The following is a 13,062-nucleotide window of genomic DNA, read 5'->3' on the forward strand; positions in this document are numbered from 1 at the left end:
TTGGCTTTGGTTCTCAGCAGCCAAAGCCCCTAGGAAGCTTGGCAGAGGTTTTCACTGCAATCTGTGGTGTTGCTTTTCAGCTGTAATTGTGATACAGTGTTTGTGGCTGCTAAGGGACTTAGTTCTTGTTTACTAGGAGTGGGAGTAGTGGTTACGGTAGGCTGCTGGGCATCAGCATCCCTGGCATCTGTTTATTTTTCTGCAGCTGACATGCTACCATGCGGAGCCTTGGCCAATTCATTTAGGGTTTGCTACACGTTTTGCGGAAGTCTGTAGGAGTCTTTCCATTCATTTCTTTAGGCTTTAGATTGGGCCCGCAATCGTGCCATGCCTCAGTTTACTACCCAGCGGTGATGCAGCCAGCATGTGGATTGACTTCACAGCAGCTGTGTGAGGGATCATTAATAAACGAGCTGAGTTCTATTTGCAGAGTTGCTGGTGTCAATCTGGAGTCATGCCATTGATTTCAGTGGAATAGCTCTGGATTTACACCACCTTATTTTAGATTGGGAGCTTGGCCCAACTGTTGTCTGCTGTTGAAGCGCAGTAGAATTTCCAGAGCCGGTGGGTTATGAAAACACAAAGATCTAAACATCCGGTACCTCCGAATTCTGCAAAGGGAGTGGTCAAAAATCAGGCCTCTAACGAGAAGCCAGTTTCCACCTAAGCTATGGAGCTGTCTCAGCAACTCCATCTTTACATGGCCTGGATGCATTTCAGCTCTTTTGAGGTGTGCGCAAGTTTGCATGGAGCTACGCTATGGGCTAGAGTCACTTAAAAACCAGGTTTCAGTAGAAATGGTTGATTTGGTCTCTCTGGCAATGAGTAGGGTCTGCTGTTTGGCATGGAGGGGATACCCCCCAGCCCATGTGTTCTCTTGGGAGGATGGTGATAGAGAAAAAAGCAGGGTGGGAGGTTCAGCACTATGCCACACCAGGCACCTTTCCTTGGGCATGATGCTCTTTTCTCACTTGTGTGAATCAGGGCTGATGCCGTTGGATTCAGTGTTACATATTACATATACTTTAAAATAAAGTGTGTGTGTGTAAAATCTGGAGATCAGGGCTTGATCACACTGGGTGCTGAGCACCCTCTGCTTTCCAATGCGAATTCAGTGTGAGTAGATGCTCTGTGCCTCAGTTTCCCCATCCTCTCAGGGGTGCTGTGAGTTAAATGCCATAGTGGGCCAAACCTCTAGCCCATGTAAATCAGCAGAGTCCAGCTGAAGTCAGTGGTGCTCCGCCGACGAGCTGAGGACTTGACCTCATGTCTCTGAGATGCTTGTAGTGCCTCAGGTATGAGGCACTGGGTATGGGGAAAGGATTGGGATTGAGTTGTGCATTTGCACAAACACTGGTGAGCAGCACGAGGCAATCGAACAGGCGGGAGGCACCACGGAGACTTGTAACCATACATTTATTAATTCCATGTGGAAAGGCCTTAAAATGATTACACAGATGCCTGACAAGATAATCACGTACATTTGATAAGAACATCGACGTTTATAATAGAAAAGCAGAACTGGCCACTTCGCTATGGCTTCTTACAAACTCGAGTCCACCTATTCACAAGATAGGCTAAGAAGAGGAGGCCTGATCCTGTGCTCACTGAAGCTAAAAGCAGCAGAATCATCCGCAGTGAGAGCTTCGCTAATGACTTCAATGGGTGCAGACCCCCTTCTTCCCCAGTGACAAGTGCTACAGGTAAAAAGATGGGCTACATATTAAATATAGGGAGTTACCTTCAAGTAGGGCTGGTATATTACACAAAAATCCACATTATTTGGTATTACTAGCATTTTTGCAATGGCCATCCCAAAATTCCATTTAAACAAAACACATAGACAATCTCTGCCCTCTTTGGCTACAACAAGATCTTTCTTCCATTCTCACTTTTTGGTTGTTTCTGGTTTTTGACCCTGCACGCGCAAGTCTAGGAAGCATTATTAAGAACCGGATCCTTCAACATATTTAAGAATTATATTATTATAACACATAAGACCAAAAAATTAGATTTTACAGTTAAATATTTCATAAGCCAGACAAAAGTTTTACTGTACAAGCGATTGTGCATTTCCTTTTTTTTTTTTAAAAAAGCAAATGATAGTGCAAAGCAAATTCTTTTGGCCAGTCTTGCGACCATTTGCATAAAATAGAGATGCCTGTATTTACCCCTTCATATGACACAATATGTCATAAAGGAACATAGTTGCAGATTTTTTTTTTTTTTTTTGGTTTTAAATACTCCATGAACACCATTAAATTGATATGAAGAATTCCTTGTTTTCTTTGTGCTTTCTATCAGTGGAAATATTGTATTGATGAACTTGAATGCATCACAAGACAGGCTGCCATAGTCCAGTTTGACAGACAGATAGCAATCAAGAGGCATGGGCTTGCTGTTTGCTAAGGCAAGTGGAGTTTGCGGTTTTTAAATCCATGAGTGGTCATTACAGCTTTACAACTAAATCCAGGTACGTATGATTTGATGTCTCAACCCCATATTTAAACAGTAGTGCAATTTCTAGGCATTATATGTCATTTGATTGCTGGAAAGATACCCACTGAGATTTGATAAGCCAACCATCTTTGCTTTAGCTGTGGTGCATAGGGTGGAATTTTCAAAGGCGCTCAAGATGTCCAGATTTTATAGGGACAGTCCCGATTTTTGGGTCTTTTTCTTATATAGGCTCCTATTACTCCCCATCCCCTGTCCCGATTTTTCACACTTGCTGTCCGGTCACCCTAGCTCAAGGGCTCAATGAAATTCAACCTTAACTCACTCAAACATAAGCAACCAGATGCTAAATAATTCTCATGATAACTTTATCCCCCCCCCCCCACTGAGTAGTAGCAGTTTCATAATTGGTTAAGGGGAAAAAAGAGGCAGCTCTGGGCCTACATCACCCTGCCAGACAGATGCTTGCTTCCAGCCACATGCTTTGTTAATACTCACAGAGTTATGATAAACTTAGAACTAAGCTTCAGCATTATTATTAACGCGTCTCATCTGAAGTGGCTACACAACTACAGGAGACCTCTAGTTCAGATCCTAAAAGATACTGACTGATGCACCCAACTCCCACGGGGCCATCCTATTTAACAAGACTGGGAATCGAATTCTAGGCCTTGACTCTCAATCGCCCGTCGCTATGTGCAAAGTGGAGGGAAAATGCTTCCAGTCTGGTTCAGTAGCATTTTGTATCCATTTTGCATGGGTGTACATGTTTCCCTGCAACACGGGAGCAGGACCCCCTCTTTAAAATAGCTATTTGCAACACACGAGTCCTGGGTTCTGGTCCCACCCACCCTGCCACTGGGGCGTTACGTTCAGTTATCTAGTGTAGCAGCTCTTCCAACCCACTTGCAGGCTGAAGGGGCAAACTGTTATACAGGCAACCGTACTTTATTCACAGGAGTCGTCTCATTGTCTTCAATGGCACAATTAGTGCGAGTAAGGTTATGTTAGGATCAGGCCCTAGTTCCTGTTTGAAGCCCAGGGAGCTAACTTTTGTCAGCTAGCAATGTGGAGGGGCAGTATGGTCCAGGGAGATCCCAGGAATGCTGGGTTCTAGCCCAGACTCTGCCACAGAGCTACTGTGTGATGTCTCATTTACTTCCTTGCGCTTTGTCTATTTCAGTTGTAAGGTCACAGTGGAGGATGGTCACTATGTGTCTGTGCAGCACCCAGCACAATGGGCCGTAATCTCAGCTGAGGCCTCTAGCTGCTGCTCCGGTATCGGTGGTATGCGTGGGTCAATAGTGCCACTGAACGTGGCCTCAGACAAATCCTTCTACCTCAGTTTACCTGTCTGTAAAATGGGGATAATAATAGTGTCCTAAATCACTGCAGGGGCTGTGATATGAAGAATAATTATGCTAAGCACTTTGAGATGAGAGGTGGTATAGATTATGATTTCATTTGTCTAAAAAAAACCCAAAAAACCAGGGAGTTACATTTTATTTAAAATGGAGGGGTCATTCAAATCTCAGTCAGTCCTTTAAGAATCAGCTGACAATCTCCTTTCTTTAAGCACAGATGCCTGGTGTGTTGAGCCACTCTGGGTGTAAAAATGGAAGAGAACCATAAAATAAATACTAAGTGTTGCCACAGCTGCCTGTGTGCCACTTGGAGATGAGAGAGGAGAAGCCACTATCCTGGATTTCGTACGATTCCAAAGGCTTCCGAGTCCTCTTTGCAGCAAACATGTTTGTAAGTGCACCTCACACACTGGATTGTCCCAAACGCATTCTTCGTCTCGGACGCAACCATTGAGACTAACTAGAAGTAGCAAGAACTTAACGTCCATGTCAGGACAAAAGGAAAACACATTGTGTAAAAAATTACATCTCATGTAAACATATGGGAAGGGGATTGGGGAGGTCGTCAAGCATGAGATCAGCCATGTTACTGTTAAAAACAAAACAAAACAAAACTCACAATACAACCACGTTCCAAATCATATCACAGCACTTGTTCACATGGCTGATACCTGCTCACTTGCTAGCAATGTTCTTCAGAGCCTTAATTGCGTCAGCGAGAGCCAGTCACATCTGTTTTGCTGTAAACAAGACTCGCGTCTCAGCTGATGCGGGCAGCTCTGGTATCCTTACTGAGTTCATTTGGTGGTTAAAGGTCCTTTTCTGGAAGGGGCGAGTGGCTAAGGCGTCTTAGTTCATTCTTTTTGTATTTGCAGAGAGATGGACTGGCTGATTTCTGGGGGCTTTGTAAAATTTTCTCTAACACCTATGATTCTGCAGGAGGGCAGGGTTTTTTTGGTTAAGAGCGAGATGATTGATCGGCATTTCGAACATAGCCATAGCTGCGCAATTAACAAACATCTGATTCCACACACTCCTATATACAATCCACCCATTTCAGAGAGACCAAAGGGACCTTACTGAGTAACCAAGTCAAGCCTTGTCAACGCGTGTCTTGAACTGTATACAGCTCTGGTCCGTCTTTGCTTGCCAATTACCTATATTGATGAAGGAAGGATCCTGACTTGCCTTCACATTGGGAGGCCTCCCATGCTAGGCCTCATTTTGCTCTATTCGCGATTGACAAGAGTAACACACTGGTGGGCATTTTATTCGGTTCAAGTTACACGTGCCTCCTTGAGTCCTTTCTAGTAGGGTCTCCAGACAGACTCATCCATCCTCCCGGTGGTCGTCATGGCTGTAGGCGAGTTACTGTGACTACCATCCGCATCCACTCCATCATTCTGATTGGCAAGGTTGGGATTCATTAAGTTGTTGCCCGCCGAGGCGCTTGTGCAGGAGGACAGCATCCTCGTGGGCGAGCGCTCCCCCCCGGCCACCATGGAGAACTGGTATGATCCGGACGACGTACCGTAGTACAAATGGTAAGGGGAGGGGTTGGTTTGGAAGGGTCCACTTTGGTTCTGGGTGGAGCCAGGGTAGGGTGGTGGAAGGTAGGTGTGGTGGAAGCGGGTCGTGGTGGGCATGCTGGTCATGCTGAGGCCACTGATTCCTGTGGCTGAGGGCGTGGCGGTGTAAGGGAAGGCCGCTGACATCGCGCCGGGGTAATGCATCCGGGGGTCGGAAAACCTGGTCTCGGTGAGGGCCGGCAGCGTGGGAAAGGAGCGATCAAACTGACGTGGGTCAGAGAAGGGGCTCAGATCCGACGTGCCTGTTTGCAAAAAAAAAGAACATTAGGCTAGGTTAGGCTTTTCCTGGTGGAAAACAAAGACCACAGCTGATGGGCGCAGCTTTAGGGTGTACTTGGGGCTGACACTTAACGCGCAGAGTGAGTGATTTGTCCAAACAGGGTCCTGTGAGCAACAAGTCCTCTGCAACAGGAAAAAAGCCACACTGATCTAAACACCTTTGTACAGGTAGAACTGAATCCATAAAGGGATTGCATCCACACTAAGGGACTGCACTGACTTAACTGTATTGGTTTCTAAATTGGGTACAAAAGTAATACGAAGACAGACCAGCCCTCGCAGCCAGCATTATGTCTGTCGCTATCCTTTCTAGATGGCAAAAGGATTGCAGCCTTTACTTAAATCAGTCCGTGAAACTGAAGAAATTCTAAACAATAAATAAACCATTTAGGAGTGTGAACAACAAAACAGAAAATAGGGATCTACTACCAATTGGCAGTTGTGTAACAAAGTGGTGTTACCTAGTGGCTAGAGCATTGGGACAGGGGGCTTTGGAAACCTGGGTTCTACGCCTGCCTCTGCCACTGGTCTGCTGAGTGACTGTGTGCAAGTTACTTCAGCTCCCTGTGCCTCAGTTTCCCTAACTATAAAATGGGCATAATGTGCTTGGTAAAAGCGGTTTGAGTTCTACTGATGAGGAGGGTGAGGTCTCTTTGTACTCTACAGTATGGCACACAGCCTGGGGTTGGTGCATTAATCCTTGTGTCTCTAGCACAAGAAAAAAAATTCGCAGTAAGAGGCGCATTCTACATCTGCAGTTGAGGAGAGTCGTGGAAGCTAAAAAAAAGTCCTAAAGTCAATTGTTTAGGCCAGGCCGGTTTCCTGTCCTAAAAGCTGTTGTTTCTTATCCGTGAAAGAATGGGGATCAGCTTATTTCTCTAGCGGTTTATCCGTCCCCAGCAGAAAAAAAAGCTATAAACACAAAAAAATTGTTTAGCCATTGCGTGGGCTGTGTAGCAAATAAACCGCCACAGGGCCCCAGACAGCCAGTCCCTGAGCCAGTCAGTCAGGCCCCCTTGGTGTACACACACGTACAAACAGAGCCAGGGAGAGAAAGCTGGAGTCTAGGCCAGGTCGTTAAGCCTTCGTGTGGGTGGCCTGTTCATGCTGATAGCATCAGGGGATGGAGCTGATAAACACACAGCTGAAAGCTCCCAAGCTGACCCACCATGTCCCTGCTGCTTTTTGCCTCTGTGGGGATAAAGACTGGAAAACTTGGTTCTTCTGGCCAAAAGTCAGATGGAGGGGCAGGAGGCCAATATAAAGTGGCGTCCTCTCTAATTCCCTCAGACGTTGGGGCAGCCCCCGTCTGTTTAGGGGAAAGTCAAGGAAATATGGAGCCACCCTTCACCACTGGAAACCCAAAGGATTTCCCAGGCAGACCAAGCTAGGAAAGGGAGTCCAAGGTGGCATTGTTCCCAGGGTAGCACTGGGCCTTCTCATGAATGTACCAGACTTTGCTGGCTGCCTTAAGATCTGTGGCATCTCCCCTTGTATTCCAGCACATCTCTGGGCATGGGGGGCCTGCTACAAAGCAAAGATGAGCCTACACCCCTAGGTGGTACAAGTCACTGCAAAGCCCACGCGCTCAAGGGTCTAGCGTTGTCCACCATAGGTTGACCCTCCTGCAGTTCATTGCGGGGGAGGGCAAGATTTAGCCTCATGGTTCTTGACCCAACTGTGAAAGCTGCTGCTGGGCCAGTTACAACCTCACAGCCCCTGCCGGCGGGTGCCGCTGTACAGAGAGTGGGCAAGATGTCTTCCCAGCATCTCCACTTCTGGGCCCTTGCCCTATTCCTGTTCTAACCAAGCAGCAGCAGGAGAATGGAGCTGGCCAAAGGAGATACAAGAAAGGGGCTTCGCTCAGCCCCATTCAAAACACCACCTTTGTGTGAGATTATGGTGCAGAGCAGCTCTCCTCAGATCCATGGTCGCCGCACAACATGACCTTAGAGTCCCAGCCCGAGCCCCAGGCTGGCTAGCACCATTGATTTCAGTGGCGTGGCTCCCCCTTACGCCTGCTCTGAATCTGGCCCATAGGGTCAACCCTGGCTGCTGTTTGTCAGTCTCTAGCCCAGAATAATATAGTTTTTTACTGTAGCTTTTTTCTGTAATGACAAAATACAAGTGATGGGATCCTTCTCCATACACATCTATACAGAGAGGGGGCTTTGTAGGTTGCACCGTATCCCTAAGACATGAGCTTCCAGAATGCCAAAGAACGACACGTCAATGGATTAGGAGGAGGGAAATAATACAGTTCGAAGCTGTGTTTCTGATCTTCCTCTCACTGGTGTGACCCTACTGACTTTCAAGGCTTTGACTCCTGATTTGTACTGGTCTAAGTAGCTGGTCTAAGCTGCAGACCACAATCAGAGCTGGCCTGTAGTTTTATATCGGAAGAGGAATTACAACAGTGAGATCCTTGCAAGTGGGTAGGAATGAAGACTTATTTAGAATCATAGACTTTAAGGTCAGAAGGGACCATTATGATCATTTACTCTGACCTGCGCAATGCAGGCCACAGAATCTCACCCACCCACTCCTGTATCAAACCTGTGTCTGAGCCATTGAAGTCCTCAAATCATGGTTTAAAGATTTCAAGGTCCAGAAAATCTTCCAGCAAGTGACCTGTGCCCCATGCTGCAGAGGAAGGCGAAAACCCCCCAGGGCTTCTGTCAATCTGCCCTGGAGGAAAATTCCTTCCCGACTTCAAATATGGTGATCAGCTAAACCCTGAGCATGTGGGCAAGACTCACCAGGGGAGCAAATAGATTAGGCTACCCAGGGAAGGGTGTGAGGTGCAGTGTAGTTTCACTGCCTTTTTCTTAGATGTGGGGATAATAAATAAAGCCCAACCTAGATGGTGCTTTTTCAACCCAAAATGCTTTACAAATTGTATGTCTATATTGCAAAGCAGAACAAAATCCGTCCATCCACCACCAAAATACAGCCCAGCAATGTTACTTGGCAATTTTGGACAGGAAGAGAAGAAGAGGGCCCTGTCCTACCATAAATGCAGGGGGATCTTAGAGCGGGAGAATGGAATGACTCATGTTGGAATTTGTCCGGTCTCTCCTGGCTAACACCCTTAGAGGCACTGTCCGATTGTTAACCACTGCAAATGACCAAAGGACCTTCACTTTACATCTCATCCTAAAGGCAGAATCTCTAGCAGCACAATATCCTCCCAGGAAGGCATGAATCCACAAAAGAGAAGTGAAGCACCAACAGCCCTTCCTGATGTGCCTAGGCATTGCTTGGAGATCTCTCATGCAAGCTTTGAGCTGCCTAGACCTGCTTAATGTTGACACCTGATAAGTTCCCAACACATGAAGATGGTATGGCTGCATAAAAGGAACAGTGCCGTTCCGTGATAAGGTGAATAATACCACCTATTGAATCAGAGCCCGTGCCCCCGATTGCTTCCTGCACCTGCAATTTCATTTGTAATCTTTGGACTCTTTTGTCACGTTGTCTGGGAAGCAGGCTCCAAATTTGCTACATTTCTCCCAGGGTTAGGCCATCCCTGGGAATTCAGCTTCACACGATCGGCCAATACAGACGATGACTACCTCACATTAAATGGTGAGCAGACCGCACCAAGCTACATCCCAACAGCTGAGCCAAGAGGCAATTACTTTCCTTCATTATGTTTCATATGCCCATAAATAACATTCCATAAAAAGCAAATGAAATAAAACATAAGTTCTCAAGGCACATTTCCCTTTGCCTCTATAAGACACTCAAAAGGGGGTTATTTTGAAGTCAACTTTTTATTGGTCTGTACTTGCAACACTTGGCAATCCACCCTTGCTACTATTTAGACGCAACAGTATCAAAATGTTAATTACAGGCCCTGTGCAGGGAGCTCTGTGCATGGCTAGGTCTATGGACACTCCTTCTACTGCATGCAAATACGGCTAGCTTTCTAGGTGTCAGCGCTTACCCCTCAGCACAAGCCAGTGATAATGAGCCAGATGCAATGGAATTAAACCAGGGCTGACTCTGGATCAGTATGCTGCCCTCTATACAGAATGCATGCTCATTAGCACTGAGTCTTCGCATGTTAAGTAGTGGTATGAGTCTTATCCTGAATCAACTTAAACTACAGTGTAGTCTTTGCAGGCTCGCTGCTACACACCCACGCCTCTAATAGTCTATATCTCTATGCCTCTGCCCACCGAAATACAGCCACCTCAGTGCTGGCGTGCCACAGTGCAGAGCGGTTTAAGGCAGGAAGTGAAGACGAATATCCTGGCCAGCTGAAACTATGGAAGGAACAGAAGGGGCTGGAAGTTAGCCAGGAGACCTGTGCTAACATCACCCTTGCAAACAGTGGTCAGGACCTGGATTTAACATCTTATCCAGAAGAAGGTTTCAGCTTTTACAGAGCAACAGTAAAACTAGCCCTGATTGTTTGTTTTTCAATTCTCATCCTTCATTTCTGGGGACTTTGTCCCACCAGGAAAATCCAAACAGTGGCCATGGACCAACACACCGCCTCCCCGGATAATGGCAGCCTTTGTGTTCCGATTCCCCACTCCTCCTATCCCCCACCACCTTTCCGATAGAAAGGTGGAGAAACGGCTCCATCCTGGAGCTGTAGACACTTGAAGCCAACGGGAAAGTGGGAAGTATCCTTCTGGCAGATCCTGCCCAAACAGGGCAGATGGGGGAGGTTGACAGGCTGGAGGGACGGGAAAAAGATTCCTGGTGTGCTGAATAAGCGTTCATTCTATTTATAGCCATGGTTGGGTTGTATAACAACCTCCCAGGGATCCGAACGGGTGTGCTAAGGATTAGCACGCCCACGGACTAGCCCTGACTGCTTGGGATCCTGCAGCCTGCACTCCTGGAATGGACAAGGCCCCGCTTTGCATAGCCATGTGTATTGGTGGGCCTTTCCGGCTGCGATAGCACTCATTCCAACAAGGAGTCAATACAAACGGTGAGTGGAAGGTGGGGCACTGAAGGGCTTTAAGCTCAGGTTTTACCTGCCAGGCCTTAACCATTGAAGCTTTTTGTCCCTCACCGAGAGACACACTAAGGATAACTGAGTAAGGCACATGCGTCTCTGGTGCCTACATCTCACTGCCCCACAGTGATAGCCAAACCCTGGCCCAGGACATCAAAACTGCAGCTGCTGAATGAGCGACAGAAGTGGAGGTGGTTTAGTGAAGCTGGTGACCACATGCTACAGGTTCCCCCACCCATGGATAATAAGAGCTGGTACGTTCCAGCCCCTGCCTAGGGAACCTTGCCTCTAGAGCGCCAGATGTAGCAGCTCCTGCCTTTCGTCCTGGCAGGCTCCTGTTCAACCTGTGGCGTGTTAGCCAAGGTCAGAGCCAGCCCATAAGCCTGGCATGCGTCATGTGACTAGACAGCCCAGATGCCAGTTACTGCAAAGTTGAGGTATATGGAAAGCTAGAGTCTGGCCCCACTCGGACTTGACCAAAGGACCCTCGGCTACAAAACTGCAGCTCTCCCATGCTGGGTGAACATCTCTTTGTGAAGCAATAGTCGCTTTTATATCAGGCCCCTTTTCCAAGCTGCACCCATCAGATGGCAATATCACTGCAAAGGGATCAACACCTGGACAAGACCTGACATTCTGTCCACTAGAGGGCAGTGGTGCACACAGACCCATTCCAGACACTTTACACACACTGACATACAGGTTGCAACTGGCGACAAAAGATGGTCTTGTGGCAAAGCCACCGTCCAAGAGATCTGGATTCAGTTCCCAACTCTGCTACTGCCTCTTTGTGTCACTGTGAACACGTTACTTAGTCCCCCCCACCTCAGTTTCCCCAGTAAAATGGAGATAATATTTTATTTCCTCCATGCAGGGTCAGTCTCGTCTGTTTAGACTGAGAGCTCTCTGTGGTGGGAACGCTCTCCAGGTATGTGTATAGACAGCGCCTAGCGCAATGGGGACCCACCCTCAGTTGCAGTCTCCAGGCACTGGTGTCATATGAATAATGCTGAACCTGTGTTCCTGCAGCACTCAACCAACTCTATTCCAAAAGAACAAACCAAAGAACTGCAGCCTGAAGTTTTACACAATTAATAAGCACAATTAGTTAGCAAACAAGTTACTGTAATTCGTCACCAAGCTAAAATTTTTCCCTACATATTTGATGGGCATCATTGTCCTCTAATGAAATTTGGAAGGCTGTTCATCTTGCCTGAGTTCCTAGTCTCCTCCTGCTGCAATCAGAAGGGTCACCCCTGACGTTCTGAATCATATCAGCCTTGGCAAGTTCCAAATAAAACAGCTGTATTAATATCTTCCATAACCACCTATTGCAACAGCAAAGGAAACTTCTGTCACATTAAACAAGCGATCAAGGGGCATACCATTTGCACAACCAGCTAGGCATATGCCAGGAAAGTCAGAGTTAGTACCGTGTACCTACAGTCTCCTCATCAGCCCTTCACTCCGTTTGAAATCAGAGCTGCTTTTTAAACTCTCTCTCACCCACACTAACACACACACTCTCTCTCCACTGCATCTAAAACACGCATCTGCAATGCTTTAGATCTGCAAATTTACGATGGCTTGCCTTGGTTTCTAGCCGTCCAGCCCCCTTTGCATTTTAGACCCTGGCAATTTGAGCTTGAGTATTTCAGTTGTCCAGTTGCCAATCAAAATATTTGAAGGAAATGTTTATTTTCTTCTCGAAATCACACCAGCTGCTGCACTAACTGAATAAGCCCATTTAGATGTAAGAATTTAACCATTGTAAGATTGAACCGAGTGCCCAGCTACTCCAAAATCTGACCCAATCGCCCAGCGGAAATGTCAGTGTTTTGGATGGGAGATTGGGGAAGCGTGGAATGTGTATTAACTAAAAGCCATGGAGAGGTCAAAGCCCTGATTGCTAACGGCACTGTCTCGTAGTTGGGCTCGTTCTGGCATCGGGATGGTGTGGAAGAGCAGTCCAGCACACACTCTATTAGTTAATTGTGCCAGTGCAATATGCACGTCTTAAAGCCCCCTCAGCCCCCTGCTTTTGCCAAGCTGCAGACAAACCAGCTTTCAAAGCCGTGTCGCGCTTTTCCAGCTAAAGCAACTGAGCCCAAGTGACGGAGTGTCCCAGCAGCTTGGGCGCCAATATTGGCCTTTTCTGGAGCTGAGGAGAGAAAGGACAAGCACAGTACCAAATGCCTGTTTATTAACGGCAGCAAAGCCCTAGCGAGTCAGCAGCGGAGGAGTAAACGTGGGGATGCTTTGTGTCATGCAGCAGGAGGGAGGCGCGTCTCTGATGAGGGGCAGAAAGGTCTGCCTCCTCACCGAAGAGCCGCTATCTGTCCCAGGAGGGCTGGGCAACCCAAACTCGCTGCCTTTTCTGGCCTGCACCATTCTC

General features: G+C 47.2%; 1 protein-coding gene across 1 annotated transcript in view; it reads right to left on the bottom strand.

The window, feature by feature from the left end:
- Positions 1 to 1,428: 1,428 nt before the first annotated feature.
- The window catches only part of RUNX3 (RUNX family transcription factor 3), a 120,887-nt gene continuing 109,253 nt past the window's right edge, over positions 1,429 to 13,062 (bottom strand). Inside the window, exon 7 of the mRNA XM_032789524.2 lies at positions 1,429 to 5,652. Within this exon, the coding sequence (XP_032645415.1) occupies positions 5,129 to 5,652 (524 nt within the window). The 3' untranslated portion in view covers positions 1,429 to 5,128. The remainder of the gene's footprint in view (positions 5,653 to 13,062) is intronic.

This window comes from Chelonoidis abingdonii, chromosome 25, assembly GCF_003597395.2.
Source record: "Chelonoidis abingdonii isolate Lonesome George chromosome 25, CheloAbing_2.0, whole genome shotgun sequence".
NCBI classification, from domain to species: domain Eukaryota; kingdom Metazoa; phylum Chordata; order Testudines; family Testudinidae; genus Chelonoidis; species Chelonoidis abingdonii.